We start from the raw sequence: 17636 nt of genomic DNA, 5'->3' as shown, positions 1-17636 counted from the left end.
AAAAAATTTAAAAAAATATATTATGGAACTATATTTTAAATGAGCGTGGAAAAACGTGTTAAAAAGTAACGTAAAGAAATGAGGGGGACAGAGGAGATAAAAAGATAAAAACACATATCAGATCACCATAATATCGCAGACTAACACTATATTTTAATAATGCTAAAAAGAATAACATAGTGTTAATAATCAAATCCGAACCTAACTTTAGTGATAAAAAAAATCTGAACCTGACATTAATGACAAAAAAGAAAAAAATTATAATTCAGTGATAGGTTTCTAGATAAATAATAAATTGGATGGCAAAAAAATCTATTTTGCCGTAATACCTTAAAAAGAATATTGAAAAGCAGCTATTATCCGTTCTGCACAAGGGAAGATGAGAGGAACTAAAGTAGAATCAGCCAAGAGGAGAAACAGAAGCCGAACATCTTCTTCCATCTCCACTGCCCCACCTCCAAAGTCATCCGTTCTTGACACTGAATTTGTGAGTGAAGAAGCATTTTTATACGAAACAAGCCCTAACAATAACCCAAGAAGCTTCCCATATAGTGTGAAGCAGAAATGTTGGGAAAAGGCTGAGAGGGTTAAAGGGAGAGACCCTGATAGGTGGCGTCGTGATGTTCTTGGGAACACGCTGTTCCGCAAACTTGTCGGCTGCCCAGGTTGTCTTTGTCATGATTATGATCATATTCTTCCTTATTCTAAGGTAATACTTCCCCCTTTCTTTCTTCAATTTCTAGACTTTGTTTCTGAGACATTCATTTGTAATATTTTGTGTTGACGACTAGTCTTGATAATTTTGTAGAAAATGATATGAGGTTAAAGGGGTTGTATTCAATTGAGATTTTTATGGATTTTATATAGGCTATAGATTTTAATAAATTGTATTTGATTTTGATTTTATGCGTATTCCATGGTTGTCATGTCGACTAGTCGCGACTCATCAATCAAGCGATGAAGGGATTTTGACTCAACATGTCCACTAGCTGAATATCGATATTTCGGTCAAGCGGTCGACGATTTCAGCTACAGATTGAGCTTTTTGACTTTTTTATTGCCGACTTCTTATTGTTTTCACTGTCCTGCAGAATTTGTTTACTGATATGTTAATTTTTTCTTGGTATGTGTTTCTTGCATTGTGTATTTCTAATATCTGCACTCTGCAGCTTTGATTTTCTGTGATTGTTTGTTCTGCACTTTTGCAGATTTCTGCTCTATTTTTTTGCAGATTATTGCTTTTGCTCTGATTATTTGTAATCTGCATTGTGCATAAATAATTCTGTATAATTTTGTTTTGCACTGCACTACCAATACCTTACTTAAATAACATATTACATCACATCACAGTATCACACAATTGTCATTTGTTAATTGTTACATATTTTACATGATCAGAAGTATCTTGCTTTTTTGTTATTTGTTAACTCTATCCATTTTTCTGTCGTTCTCTTCAAGTGTTCGATCTTTAATTTCTTAGATTCTGGAATATAATATTGTGAAGGTGTCAGAACTTGCAAACCTAAATTACATAATGTGTGTGTGTGTGTGTGTATTATATTTAATATATGATAATATATTAATTTTTGCCGACTAGTCGACTAGTCGAAGGTCCATCGACTCGTTTCGACTTACTGATGTGACAACCATGGTGGATTTTTGATATAATGTCGCATAATTGGTGTAGAGTCTTTAGGTTTTAAGCGCAATGTTTCAAAATCTCATTAATTTTGGTGGGATTTCAATTATTTTAAAATATACGGAACAATCCCACATAATCTATCATTTTATGAAGTCCAAAAAAATTCATCAGCATTTGAATACCATCAGATTTAATGGATTTAAAAAAATCTCAATTGAATATCATCGGATTTTTAAGCATAATTTAAAATCCTGAGTGAATAATACCAGATTTTGTAGCATATTTCAAAATCCTAATTGAATACCCCACCCCAGGATTCTAATACATTTTTTTAAAATCCGAGTTGAATACCCTTGGATTTCACAAATGAAACAAAATCCTTTAAAATTCCAATTTAATAAATGTTGAAATGCTTTCGTCATAGAATATATCCAACAACTTGAAATTAATTTTGAATTTTTTATTAAAGATATATGATCCAGTTAAAGTCCTATTATCACCGTAAGTCTCCTAAAGTCATTAAATTAACATTAATTTGAATGGAGCTGTTCTGTACATGTGATTTGATTTTGAGATAATATGTTCTTCAACTTGTACATCTTTTAGTCTAAATGACATACTACATCTGACGACTTATATACTAAAATATCTGCAAAATGTGTGGTGCAATTCCACTTGAGATGATTCTGTATTATATATTCTTTGGGTTTAAGCTTATGCTTTGTTCAAACATATCTTATATGGCTTGGTTTAAACTGTTATGAATTAATGGTGCTGCAAATGCGTTAATTAGCAATTCTGGAAAGTCCACGTTAACACTTGTAAGCAGTAACCTGTAGGTCATATAACCTTTTTACCATTTTTATGAAGAAGCAGATGATCTTAATCGATGATGTTATAATTTGTGTGTACATTATTGCTCTTGTTTAGAGGGAACCGTACTTGATTGTTTGAAACTGGTTATTGTTGTGTTGCATCCATAATTCATATAGCATCTTTAAAATTTTGCTCTTTGTTAAGAATTTGCCATTGTAATATCGTAATGAGCTTCTTTTAAAATAAGCATTTTTATTGGTTATTAAATTTGATCCAAACACGTATCTAGAAAAGATTTAATTACTTCTCTATTAATTTTAGCTAGAAACTCATGTTAAATGGACAGCAAAGTATGGTTGTTGGGCAGGATCGCCATCAACGCAATTCTGCATATTATACTATATGGATAAATATGTTGTTTTCTCTTGAATATATTCTGCTTGTAAAACACTAGCTGTCAACCATTCAGTTTTCTAGTCTTATTTTATCTAATATCATCATATTTTGAATTAAATTTACTTTTAAGCTTTATTAATAAGTAGATATGCCAGGAAATAGACTTTTTGGTTAGGCATGAAAAGTTCAGTTTAATGCAACTGTTGCCTGACGTTATACTTTACACTTTTTAGGGTGGGCAAAGCACATTAGAAAACTGTCAGGTTTTACAGGTGCGTAACTTTAATCGTGTTACAATTGTTCAGTGGGCCGAATATCTTTCTTCCACTTAACTATTGTTTTTACTATCTTTGCTATAACATTCCAATTGTTATTCACTCAACTGTTGTCAGCATGCACTGACTTTCTTTAACATTATGGTAATATATAAGAAGATATTAGAAGAATATTCCTATGATCAACATGTTGTTTGATAGTGTGACAATAACTGTGAACCTCTATGACAGTTATGATGTTGATGACCAGACATGTGAAAGTATCACTCAAATCAATTAACATATGTGTTGTAACTGTGAGAGAAAAGAAGACGACAACAGAGACTAAAAATGATAAAAAAATCCCTAGTAGATACAGGTCCCTTCATCATATGTTAATCCTGGTATTTTTTGGTGGGATGAAGTTGGATTGTACAGAAAAAGGGATTCTCCAGTTTTGCTTGGTTGACAAAAAGAAAACAGAACATCCACCAGTTCTTGTAGGAAAATAATGCATGCTTTTGAGTTTCTAATTCCTTCACTCAGGCATAAGGTTTTAGGTGGACTGCGTCCATCTCTTTCCAGTTCTTTTCATATCCTTTTGTCTGGATTACTGCATACCTGTTATAACAATTGAGTATCTAGTTCGTTTAGGATATATGATTATTCAGTACAGCCGTACAGGAAAAGACTTGAGAGATTAAGAATACTGCTGTGTGTAATTCTACTTTGTTTATTTTTTAATCATTAAAGATGAGCAAAAAGAGTGTTAAGTCTTGGGCAAAAAGAATATGTCAGTGGCTTAGTCTTTGAAGTTGCGCTGATGCTAAATTTGTATATATTAAATATAATTATTCAGGGATGAAATTGAATCTGATTGATTGATCAGGTGTCTTGTATATTTTGGTAGGCAAGTAGATACGTAGGGAAGAGTCATGAAGGAGTTGTTTGTAAATTGTATATTTTATTAGGAAAGTAGATTAGTAGGGAAGAGTCATGGAGTTGTTACTTGTATAGGGATAGATTAATATTAGAAAGTACACAGATAAATTTTAGCTTTCTTTATACTAGGAATTTACTTGGCTACGAATTGACTTGAAAATTATATGTTCTCTTGGTTAAAGTTCTTGCTTTGAGATATTTATTTGGAAAAGTTCTGTTTCCGAACCCAAGACCTTGTCCTCCATGATATGTGCATATGTATGCCATGATATTTGTTGTTATTGCGGACTTCCAGCCTTCTGGTTTATTCTCTTAGTACATCATATTTAAATCAGCTGATGGCAGTTCTGGAAGTCAAGCAAGACCAATACACTCTTCTGTTTATAAATGCAAGTTGCAAATTTTTATTTTATCTTATGCTTTGACATTGTGATATTATAAAAACTTTGAAGATGGTTAATTTGGTTCTATGCTTTTGTCAACAGCAAAATTTTGGATCAATGACTTTTTGGTATGATAAGCTTATTTGTATCCTCTTTCTTCATGCAGGCAACAGTTAATAGATCAAAAGGGAATCGTACTGAGATATCTAAAGCTGATCTTATTCAAAAAAGTTCTTATTGCCGAGTTTCAGGTATGTAACTGCTGTTTAGCTAACAAGTCCAGAATGAAATGAGCGTGGCTCTTTATTAAGGACCGGAATAGAAAAGAACACAGAACTTTACACCTGTTTCTTATATTATTCCTAGCCTGTGGGGTGTAGGTAGATGCTTGCTAATTGGATATATCTCAAATGCTGTTGAACTTTGGTTGTGCAGGCCGTGATATGGATCTTCTTGAACTATCAGCCTATGGCAACGTTCGCCGAGGACAAGATGATGGGGGATGTAGAATTCAGTAGCTTAAATGTTGGAGTTATTAGAAGAAAAAGAAATGTAATGGGTGATACATAAGGGGTCAACTAAATACATCCAGTTCAGATTGCCACAGGGGACACAGGTATGGAGTTCAAGGCAAAAGTGAATTACTTTTCAGAGGTTTTTGTAACATTTTTATTCATGTATCAATTGTATTTTGTAATTCTGCTATTAGATCATGTAAAAATGAGTAATCATATGTCATCTTTAGTATAGAACTTAACCTGGAAATCCTTAAATTTGACCAAACAGTAAAGATTACTTCCTGAGCATTATATTTTTTTTTTCAAAAGCAGGTTGTATTATTTAATGTGAATTATGTTATACACATGTTGTAAACCAAATCAAACCTAACAGCTCAATATATTCCATTTGGAGGTAAAGTCCCAGATGTTAAGATATGCCAGAAAATAAGGGGGTGTTTGGCAACGGCTTAAAAGCCAGACTTCTGGGTTATTAAGTTAGAAGCACTTGTAACATCTACCTTAAAGAGCAGGGTGAAAGCATTTTGGTAATGTGAAGAATTAACATTGTCTTCTACTGGTCATAAGCCATAATGGATTACTTATAATAACTTCCAATAACTCCAAATCACACCCTTAGTTCCTCTCCTCTTTGAATGTGTCCTACTCAGGGGGATGTGTTGTGTAGCTGCTAGATGGCATTCTACAAAACAATGCTGCAAGGGGGTCTGGATCTAAGAATCTGATATTCAGTGTGGATCTCAATATTTTAGTAGATGAAGTTTTTCAGTGCCTTGTGAGTTTGTGAGTTTGGGGTGTTGATTTATCAAGAGTTCAAAGTATAACTATCCGAAGGTAATCAATTGAGTATTTTTTCAAATTCAAGCTGGTTACTTAAATAACTTAGATCTTTATGGAATTTTCAATTTAGTGTTCCTGAGTTCGGGGTCTTAATTTATTAAAATTCCGGACTTCAATTAATCAAAAATAGTAAATCTTTTTCTAATATCTTAAATATTTAGTAATATAATGAACCAGTAGAGGGAATAAATATAACAGATGAAGGAAGAGAGCTCAGAGGAAAGAAAGAAAGCAAGTTACTTGATATATCTTACTACTTCCGAATGGCTATTTATAACCAAAGCAAGCCACAACAATATTAAATGATTTCACACTTGCCTATTACATAGCCGTACTACTAACTTTGCTATTTGATCTATGAATACATGCATGATAATCAATTTCTAAATGCTCGCCTTTGGTTGTCATGATAGTGTGGATTATAGATTGTCTCGTTAAAACCTTGTCAAAAAAAAAATTTCAGTTTCAGTGGGATAAAAACTTTAACGAATGAAAAAGAGTACAATTTCGCCTTGGAAGAAAACATCAATCACTGAAGTTTTGTTGCAGCATATCCTTAAGTCAACGCATTACAATGTTATGCCGCAACTTTGTAAATGTTGAATCCGATAACGATTTTGTGAATAAGTCTGCAAGGTTGTCACAAAATCGAATTTGTTGTATATCAATTTCACCATTCTTTTGAAGCTCATGAGTATAGAAGAATTTTGGTGAAATGTGCTTCGTCCGATCTCCTTTGATACATCCCTCCTTGAGTTGATCAATGCATGCAGTGTTATCCTCAAACATAACAGTAGGGCTTCTCGTGATGTTTGGTAAGCCACATGATTCTTGAATATTCTTGATAATAGATCGCAAGCAAACACATTTTTTACTAGCTTCGTGTATTTCAATTAGTTCCGAGTGATTTGTTGAGGTTGCCATTATAGTTTGCTTCGTAGATTTACAGGAAATGGTTGTACCGCAATATGTGAATACATATCCAGTTTGTGATTTGCCAAAATGAGGACCTGACAGATATTCAGCGTCAGCATATCCAATCAACTGAGATGTCAAGTTTTCCGGAAAGAATAACCCAAAATCAATTGTTCCACGAAGATAACGAAATATATGCTTGATCCTATTTCAATGTCAGGCAATCGGAGTAGAGCTAAATCTAGCCAATAAATTCACAGCAAGGGCAATATCCGGCCTTGTATTATTCACAAGATACATAAGTGCACCAATTGCTCCAAGATATGGGATTTCAGGATCAAGAACCTCTTCATCATCTTCTCGTGGTCGAAATGGATCTTTATCTGGTTCTAAAGATCTAACCACCATTGGAGTAGTCAACGAATGAGATTTATCTATGTAAAATCTGTTCGAAACTTTTTCTATATATGTTGATTGGTGGAGGAAAATTCCTGATGACAAGTGCTCGACTTATATACTAAGACAATACTTTGTCATCCCAAGGTCTTTCATTTCAAACTCAATCTTTAGATATATGACAGCTTCATCAACCTCTGTAGCTGTTCCTACAAGGTTTAAATCATCCACATATACAACAATAATCAAAAAACCAAATTGTGATTTTTTGATAAAAACACATGGACAAATTTGATTACTAATACTCATTCTTTTGTAAATAACGACTAAGTCTGTTATACCATATACGACCAGGTTGTTGCAATTCATACAATGATCGTTGAAGTTTAATGGAGTATATATGACGAATTTTCTTGAACTCATCCATTTTTAATCCTTCTGGGATTTTCATAAAAATCTCACTATCAAGTGATCCATATAGGTATGCAGTAACAACGTCCATAAGACGTGTTTCCAAATTTTCTTTAGATGCCATACCTAATATCTGTGTTACTCCGACCCGCCACTACTGGCCGGCGTACCTGTGTCGACCAGACACGACTTGGGATATGGGGCGGATTCGTCGTCGCGAAAACGGACTCTTCGTCGTTGTCACCGGAGAAATTATCGATGATGTTCCAGATATTGTTTTTCCTCACATGATTCTCTCGACTTCGAAGGTTCGTTACAACCTCTCAGATCTAACCACCATTGAAAAAAATAATGAAAAATGAATCACAGAAGTAGAAGATGCAGAAGAAGGAGATGAAGAACACGGCTGGCTTGCTGCTTGAACGATATGATGGGTACAGCTGTCTAATATTATTATCGGATTGGCTAACATGTTCCCTCAGGGCACAGGATAAGTCATAACTACAATCATTAAATACCTTTTGACTTGCATGAGTATGAGTGTATACATGTATAACTATTCAAAACCTTATTAAATACTAATTATATATTTACTTTAATTTAACTTTCAAAATTTTATGTTTATAATAAAATATTATTTTATTTTAAAAAATTTGGGAGAACATAAAATAATACTTTTATCAAATTTTAATCAAATATAAAACAACTTTTAATTGATTTCATCACACAAATAATAACAAGCCCCCCGTGCATACACACTAATTTTCTAATTAAAATCACCCACCTAACCAAAATCAACCAATTTTATATTTAATAACAAATTTATGATTTTTTTAATTTTTTTAATATTATTAAAAAATATAAATAATAAAATATAATATAATATAAAATTAAACAAAATATCAAATGTTATTGATAGCTGATTTTCTAAACAATAATTAATGCATTATCTATCATATTGGTGCACTATGTATGAAAACTAGACCAATAAATGTTCTAAACCTGTGCCCCGAGGGCACAAGTTAGCCAAGCCCTATTATTATAAGCGGGGCACAGGTAGCCAAGCCCTATTATTATAAGCTTAGTTGTCTAGTACATCAAATAAAGTGTTCTCATTATTTTTATGATTTATATTTTTAAATAAAAAAATTGAATTTTATTCAAACTTAAAAAATTCAAAAACTAAATTATGAAACTATAATTTTATATTAATGTTAAAATACGTACCAAACTCTTTTTACAACTATTATAAAGAAATAGATGGAACGGGGGAAGTATGAAATAATTTCGAATCTGAAAATTAATTTTAATATGCTCAATTGACTTATATATTTTCTAAGTACAGTAAAACTCTAAATCATCCATAATTAAAAGAATTAGGACATATTTTCTTGTCTAATTATGTCTAAACCATACATTATCATATTTATTGTACTTATCTTTCATTGTGATCTTATTTTGGATGATTTTCATCAAAATAATAATAATATTTTAAATTTATATGCAATGTTTTCCACATTTCAACTATATCAATCTAAATGGGTTTTATCGTATCCTGCTAACAATAAATAAAGTCTAATGTTGAAATGAAATAAATATTTTAAACGGTACAAACATATTCTATATCGAGCACGGATTTCTGATAATAAGACACTAGACGAAAGAAAAGTATACGAAATAAACAAATAGTTCGTAAATCACTAAAATATACATGACGATAGTGCATCGAAATAAGATTTGTTATAAAAAAAATCAAAATACACCGAACGATAATGCATCAGATTAAGATTGCTGACACGAAAAGGACTGTACAACCATGAACAAGAAATATGATCATGAATAATTTAAAATTAATCAGACAAGTAATATCATTGTTAACACTTATTTTAATAAAAAAAAATCATTTTATTCGAAAATCGAAAGTGATACAGAACACTACAATTTTTTTTTTAAAAAAATCAATTATCACGATAGAAGATTAATTATATTGTAATAATGCTCCCGACTTGGGACCAAATCTTGTGATCAATTTAGAGAAATTCACTGTAAACAACACATTTATGAGATATCTCATGAAAAATAATACAAAATATTATTATCTTTTATTTGTAACTAATATAAGAAAATATTAATTATCACGATAGAGGATTAATTATATTGTAATAATGTTCCCGACTTAGAACCAAAATCTTGTGATCCATTTAGAAAAATTCACCATAAATAACACATTTGTAAGATATCTCATGAAAAATAATGGAAAATATTATTATCTTTTATTTGTAACTAATATAAAAATATATTTATGATTAACTATTACACATGAATTAGTAAATATAATTTAAAAATCATGCCTAAATTATTCAACCAAAAAAAACAAAAATTAAATCAAAAAATTGTATACGCATATCAGCATATGTACAGGTGGGTGACTCTTTCAATTCCAGAGGCAAATTAAATACATGCCTCTTTAGTTTTTGCTGAGCCCCAAGTCAGTCTTCTATATATCTTTGGATCTTTATCACTGTACTCTGTGCAACTCCAACAACAAACACAATCAAATTTAGTTTTTAAACAAAATTATGGCTTCTAAAAAACTTTTGAATCCTGGCAAGGATGAGAAACCTTTGTGGCTTCATGTTGAGGTGTTGAATGTAGCCACTGGTGGTGGAGGCAATAGGAAGTGAAGATGTAAATATTGCAACAAAATAGTTACAGGTTCCTACTCGAAGGTAAAAGGGCATCTTTTAAAAATCTCCAACACAGGTGTTGAACCCTGTAAAGGAATATCAGATGATGTATTCCGTCAACTTGAAGCAGAGCACAAGAATGCAGAGGAAAAGATAGTGAAAGGCATATGTTAAGCCTATTTGTATTTAAGAGGAATCAACTCAACTCTGATAAGAAAGCAAGTAAATAGCAAGTAATGTTATCGGGAATCCGTACGAACAACGTCAAATGATTTATTGAAGATTTTATGTCAGAAGAATTTAAGGATGCTGCTGCAAACCACTGGAAGAAGTTCATTAATATGATCAAGCCTCAGTGTACAAATAATCTTTTGTAGCACGTCCAGAAGATCAGAAGGTATAAAGTTTCAATACTTTATTTATTCAGAAGATTCCATTATTGTGTCTACAAATGAAGAAGAACTCAGAAGACGAAGAATCGACGAACAAGTCACAGTTTAATTGTTTAAATGACAAGGAATATTTAATTGAGCTAGTTACAGATGAACCAGACAGTACATTTGTGTATCAGCTCATCGGATTAAATATTCTACGTCAAAAAAAAGTGGCCGTTCAATCAAGTCGAAGATATTAATTGTTTACTAGAGACTGAAGACTCTGAAGAAGAAAAGGGATAATTGATTATCTAATTATTTAATCCACTTCTTAAAATAATTATATATGATGTGTAATTTATTTATTAGATTAATTCTAGCTCGAATTAATTTAATTTATGAATTTATGCATTTAATATAATTAAGTGGATATTAATTGGTTAATTAATTAAAAGAAATAAGGGTTTGTCTTGTTGGATCAAAAGGAAAGACAATTTCAATGATTGTCTTAAGAAACAACAAGGTAAGACAATCAAACAGATTGTCTTACCGTGTCATTTCACTCTTCCAACACACGGTAAGACAATCTCAGTAATTGTCTTACCGTGCCCCTCATTGTCTTGCCGCCTGTAGCTTCCAAGACAATCATACTGATTGTCTTACCGTGTGGCTTATAAGACAATCATACTGATTGTCTTACCGTGTGGCTTATAAGACAATATGGCAGATTGTCTTACCGTGTCCAGATTGTCTTACCGTGCCTTATACATTGTCTTACCGCTTCTGATTGTCTTACTAAGCTATAGACAATGCTTATGATTGTCTTGCCTTGTGTTTTTCAGCAAGACAAAGTGCTTAATTGTCTTAGCAACCTATAGATTGTCTTTGCCATCATTGTCTTGCCTAGTTCTTGAGATTTGCCTATAAATATGGTTCATTCTCATTCATTTGTAAGTGTTCAAAGTGCTTGTAAGCTTTCAAGTTGTGCTAAACTTGCTATTCGTTAAATCCACAGTTTACTGTGCTTTGATCATTCGGTTGTTTTGTTCCGCTGAGTTAGAATACTTTCTGTCAAATTTATTCTACGAACTAGTGGACATTAAAACGAACCATATTAATTATATAACGACTTAAAACATTGTTATATTAATTAATCTTAATCTGATTAACAAGTTACATTCCAATCAGATTTATTCCGCCGCGATTATTTTTAAGTGACGATTGTATTCAACCCCCCCTTCTACAATCGTTCCAGGACCTGACAATTGGCATCAGAGCGGTTGATACCATTTTACCGTATCAGATCCTATACACACTCTGTAACGTCCAAATATTTTTTATTCGAATTAATTTTATTCCAAAAATTAATTTTGATTTAAAATATTTTTCTTTCAAAAATCCAAATCTCATCCAAACACTATTCACTTTAAATCCTTAAACATGAGTACACAAAAGATTAGTAGCATTAAAATCCCACCGTTCAGCAAAGAACACTTTGGCCTATGGAAGAGGCATATGTTGTTGTTTCTTCGCACCGCCAACAGAAAATATATCGGGATTTTAAACAAAGGTGTTTCTACTCTAATGAACGTCATATTAGCACACGAAGAAGATGGTGTGTTAATACCTCATCAGACTATTCCGAAAGAACTTTCTGAGTACACGGATGAAGAGAGTGAACAGATGAACTTAGATGACGCTCTTCAACTGATTTTGGTTGAATCTCTAGATCCAGTCATGTACAATGCTGTGGTAAATTGTACGAACGCAAAGCAAATCTGGGATACACTAGAGATTATAAATGAAGGCTCAGAAGAAGTTAGGGAAAATAAGAAAGAGATACCGATGGCTCCGTATGAACAGTTTGGTTCCAATCCCGGAGAAGGGATTTCAGAAGTATTTATCAGACTCAATAATCTGATTAATAACTTGAATCTGAATGGGAAATACTACGACAAGAAAGAGGTCAACATGAAGTTTCTCTTAACCCTTCCCGAACATCTGGAACACAAAATCACTGCTATCAGGGAAAGTAGAGATCTGAATGAGATTTCTCTGGAGAGACTCTACGGAGTTTTGAAAACTTATGAACTCGAGCAAGTTCAAAGTAAGCAGAGATATGGCTGGGGTAAAACACTGAACCATTCCAGAGCTCTAGTTGTTGAATCACCTACACCGGAAGAAAAGAAGGATGTTGTTGTTCCTTCTAAGACCACTCAGGAATTTGTTGTACCTGAGATGGGTCAGACTGCTTCTTCCAGTGGTGATGAAGAGTTCTATACAATGGAAGAGCTAGAACAGTTAGAAGATCAACTCTATCACTGTTTGCCAAGAAATTTGGAAACATGAGATTCAAGAAGAACCCCTCCTACAGGTACAAACCTACTGCCAACAGGTTTCAAAAAGGAGGTTACTCATCTTCTACAAGCAAAGGAGGATACAAGACTGGGATGGTGGATAGAAGCAAGTTTAAATGTTTCAATTGTGGTGAACCGGGACACTTTGCAACTGAATGCAAACAGCCCAAGGTTCAAGGAAAGAGAAAGGATTCGTATGACGAGCTGAAGCAGAAGTATGATGCACTAGTGAGAAAGCATCAGGGTACTTCTGGAAGTCAAAGTTTCAAAAGCAAGTCTTATCTGGCAGAAGGGAAAAGTATGGATGATACAGACAGTGATGAAGAAGAGCAGATAGGGAATGTTGCTCTCATGGCTAATGCTGGATCATCTTCACCTCCTCCTGCTGGAAGCTTTCAGGTAGATCCTACATGCCCTAAACTTTTTATGCAATTAGGACTTGAAAGAGATGATGCTATTAAAAAGATGAAAGCTGCCAATCTTAAAATTAATACGTTAGTCTTAGAAATTCATGCTTATAAGATGAATGAGATGAAATTATTAAAACCTAAAATTAAACAACTGACTATGGATTTAGGATTACAATGTGTTAAAGTCAAAGTTCTAGAGAAAGGTGAGATTTCTTTAAGACTTCAGCTAGACGAAGAGAAAGTGAAATGTAAAGCCTTTAAGGATGCATCCACTATAGTCAAAGAACTTAATGATAAACAAGAGATCAAGAGAACTGTTGGAATAGGTTTTGACTATAACAAATCTGTAGGTAAGGCTAGTAACATTACTCCCTTTAAGAAGAGTGCTGAGGAGAAAGGAATTCCTTTTGTTTTGAAAGATTCCCCTCAACCTTTGTTTAAATCCTTAGAAGCTGAACCTCTATTAGAAACTCCTGTTGTCATTAGATATGAACTCAAACAGGAAGACCTTAAAATGAAAGAGAGTAATGAGAAGAGAGATGAGATCCTGACATCACTGAAACCAATCAAAGTGAAAGGCAATGTTAGGTTGCCTAAAGCTGGTTTAGGTGTCAACTCTGAGAGAACTTATAAATTCAACAAGCCTAATAACTTTGTGAATAGTAAGAACAGAGACAATATATGTCATTCTACTGAGAACTTTAAATCTGTGAACAAGGTTAGAGTAGAATCTATTGATGTTCCTACTACTATGACTGATATGCCTGTTGCTCCTGTTTTTGATGCATGTCATAAATGTTGTGGTGTTGATAACTGTATGCTTTGTGCTTTCAATACTATGTCTGCTTATTTTAGAAATTTGCATGCTAAAAATGTAAACACATCACCTAGACAACACACAAACAATAAGCATGCTAGATCAAAGACTGCTAGTCCTTCTTATGTTCGAAAGGAGACTTATGTTCCAAAGCCTAAAACCAAGGTTTACAAGGCTGTTGTTAAGGAAGTAAGTTCAGTCAAGAGTGAGCCAAATATCAGTCCAAGAGGCTCTGTTGTATTACCTGATAGAAATCAATTCTTTAAGTCTGCTGGACCCAATCAAGTGTGGGTCCCAAAGAATGTTTAATCAAGTTGTCTTGTGCAGGGTGCCAGTGGAGTTGTTCGAGTTACTTGGGTGCTTGACAGTGGAGCGTCAATGCACATGACTGGAAATAGATCCCTGCTGGAAGATATAAGAGAAGGAGCTGACCCAACAGTCAGTTTTGCTGATAATAGCAAAGGTCGTACTGTGGGATATGGCAAGTACAAAATTGGAAGGATCATCATAGAGGATGTTGCTTTAGTTGAAGGACTTCAACATAATCTCCTGAGTGTCAGTCAATTTTGTGACAAGGGATATTATGTTCACTTTGAAAAGGAGATATGTATCATCAAACATATCAAGGATAAGCGTCTTTCACTATGTGGCGTAAGGAAAGGCAACATATACGTAGCTGATTTGTCTTCAGGATCAGGAAATGAAGTTCACTGTTTCTACGCCAAAGCGTCTGCTGAAGATAGTTGGTTATGGCATAAGAAACTCTCACACCTCAACTTCAAAACCATGAACTCTCTAGTCAAGAGAGATCTAGTGAGAGGTTTGCCTTCTCTGGAATTCTCAACTGATGATCTCTGTGAAGCTTGTCAGAAAGGAAAAACGAAGAGAGCACTCAAAAAGGCAAGACCATCAATACCATTACAGATCCACTTCATTTACTGCATATGGATTTGTTGGCCCCGTAAATGTTGCATCAATTGATGGAGAAGATATGCCTTGGTTATTGTGGATGACTTCTCGAAATTTACTTGGGTTTACTTCCTGGCTTCTAAGGATGAAACCCCGTTGACAGTGATTGATCATATAAAGTTAGTTGAATTGGATAAGGGTGTGCCAGTGAAAGCTGTAAGGTCAGATAATGGCACGGAATTCAAGAATCAAACTCTAATCAACTTTTACTCTGAAAAGGGAATTAGAAGGCAGTATTCAGCACCAAGGACTCCTCATCAGAATGGAGTCATCGAAAGAAAGAATCGTACATTGATTGAAGCTGCAAGGACTAGGGCTGTTTAACGAACCGAGCTGTTCGCGAACAAGCTCGAGCTCGGCTCGTTAAGAGCTCATTCGGCTCGGCTCGTTAAGTTAACGAGCTCGAGCTCGAACACAAAAAATTGTTCGTTAAGTAAACGAGCTCGAGCCGAGCTTTTAGTATGTTCGGCTCGAGCTCGGCTCGAGCTCGGCTCGAGCTCGACTCGAGCTCGCTCGGCTCGAGCTCGGCTCGTTAAAACTCGAAAAAATGTAATATTTTCGGGTTTTTTTTATAATTTATATATGTTATTGAACTCAGAATTCAACATATAATGAATATATATATATATATATATATATATATATATATATATATTAGTGATGTAACCAAAATTTCGGAAAATAATAATTTTATATGGTTTGCTATTTTAACAGTCAAGTAGAAGGTTAACTAGTACCGCTAACTAGTGTTTAATCCTAATTTAGTGTTTCAATATTTTAAAAAATATTTCTTACCGATCCAACCGTATGGATGTTAACATATATACATTATAGTGATATAAACAAAGTATAAAAAAAATTAAAATTTTTTGGTTAGCTATTTTAAGAGTCAACTAGCGGTTTGTCCTTATTTTTTTTCTGGCTCGGCTCGACTCGATTCGACTCGGCTCGGCTTGTATTTGTTCGCGAACAAGCTCGTGTTCGGCTCGTTAGTTAACGAGCCGAGCTTGAACACAATTTTTGTTCGATAAAAAAGCTCGGCCCGGCTCGGCTCGTCAGAAAAAAAATTAAAGCTCGGCTCGGTTCGGTCAAAACTCGGCTCGGCTCGGTTCGTGAACAGCCCTAGCAAGGACTATGATTGCTGAAGCAAAGCTTCCTCTGTACTTTTGGGCTGAAGCTGTGTCTACTGCCTGCTATACCCATAATAGAACTTTGATCAATAAGGATCATATGAAAACTCCATTTCAGCTGTATAACAACAAGAAACCATATGTCAGACATCTTCATGTCTTTGGAGCCAAGTGTTATGTTCTCAAAGATGGAGAAGAGAACTTGAACAAGTTTGAACCAAAGGCATCTGAAGCAATTTTTGTTGGTTATACTATTAATGCTTATAGAGTTTTTGTAATTGATACTCTGTCAGTAAAAGTTAGTGTCAATGTAACATTTGATGACACTAAACCTCCATGTTTACAATCTACTGATCCATCTGAATCTCTGAAGTTTGACAACTATCCAGATTCTGATTCAGATGATGATGTGCCACCTGAGGTTGCAACATGTGATGACAACAATGATGATAATGATCCAGGCAATGGTGGAGGAAATGGCAATAATGTTGGAGATTCCACTGATGCTAGTGGTGGATCATCAAGTCAACCTGGCAACAACTCAGGGGGAGCTGGTGGATCAACTAGTCATACACATCAGCTTACTGACAATACAGCTGAATCATCAAGGACACAACTTCCAAGGGAAAGGATTTGGAGCAGAGATCATCCCTTTGATCTTATAATTGGTGATCCTGATGTTGGTGTAAGGACTAGAAGTGCTACGACTAATGAATGTCTATTCTCTGGTTTTCTATCACAATTAGAACCAAAGAAAGTAGATGAAGCACTTGCTGATCCTGATTGGGTTCTTGCCATGCAAGAAGAACTCAATCAATTTGAGAGATAAGAAGTCTGGGCCCTGGTTCCAAGGCCAAAAGGAAAGTCTACAATTGGAACTAGATGGGTCTTCCGTAACAAGTTAGATGGTGATGGCATTGTTGTAAGAAACAAAGCCAGACTGGTCGCAAAAGGTTATTCTCAAGAAGAAGGAATTGATTATGATGAAACCTATGCTCCAGTTGCTCGTCTTGAAGCCATCAGAATATTCCTTGCATTTGCTGCATATTCCAACTTCAAAGTTTATCAGATGGATGTGAAGAGTGCATTTCTGAATGGAAAGCTAGAAGAAGAAGTATATCTGGAACAACCGGCTTTGAAAATCCAGAATTTGCTGATTTTGTTTACTTCTTATTCAAAGCTGTCTATGGGCTCAAGCAGTCACCAAGGACATGGTATGACACTCTCTCTGAGTTTTTAATTGTAAACAATTTCACTAGAGGTGTCATAGACAAAATTCTCTTTTACAAATTGCATGATAATAATATGATATTTGTTCAAATATATGTTGATGATATTATATTTGGTTCTACTAACGATAATGTGACAGACCCAACATA

General features: G+C 34.1%; 1 protein-coding gene across 2 annotated transcripts; it reads left to right on the top strand.

Moving 5' to 3' along the window:
- Positions 1-330: 330 nt before the first annotated feature.
- Positions 331-5277, top strand: LOC108209542 (uncharacterized). Of its 2 annotated transcripts, XM_017380503.2 has the most exons (4): positions 331-709; positions 3088-3126; positions 4600-4684; positions 4869-5277. In XM_017380503.2, the coding sequence occupies exons 1-4, from the start codon at positions 380-382 to the stop codon at positions 4949-4951; spliced, it is 537 nt and encodes a 178-aa protein (XP_017235992.1). In that variant the 5' UTR covers positions 331-379; the 3' UTR covers positions 4952-5277. The 2 variants fall into 2 exon arrangements, with proteins under 2 accessions (XP_017235992.1, XP_017236000.1); XM_017380511.2 differs by lacking the exon at positions 3088-3126.
- Positions 5278-17636: the final 12359 nt, after the last annotated feature.

The sequence above is a fragment of the Daucus carota genome, chromosome 1, assembly GCF_001625215.2.
Source record: "Daucus carota subsp. sativus chromosome 1, DH1 v3.0, whole genome shotgun sequence".
NCBI lineage: Eukaryota > Viridiplantae > Streptophyta > Magnoliopsida > Apiales > Apiaceae > Daucus > Daucus carota.
This window is presented reverse-complemented; position numbering and strand designations above follow the sequence as displayed.

Coding starts and splice junctions, on each gene's coding strand:
- LOC108209542 (XM_017380503.2), top strand. CDS start 380: ATGAGAGGAACTAAAGTAGAATCAGCCAAGAGGAGAAACAGAAGCCGA. Junction 710..3,087: donor ATATTCTTCCTTATTCTAAG/GTAATACTTCCC, acceptor TACACTTTTTAG/GGTGGGCAAAGCACATTAGA. Junction 4,685..4,868: donor TTCTTATTGCCGAGTTTCAG/GTATGTAACTGC, acceptor TTGGTTGTGCAG/GCCGTGATATGGATCTTCTT.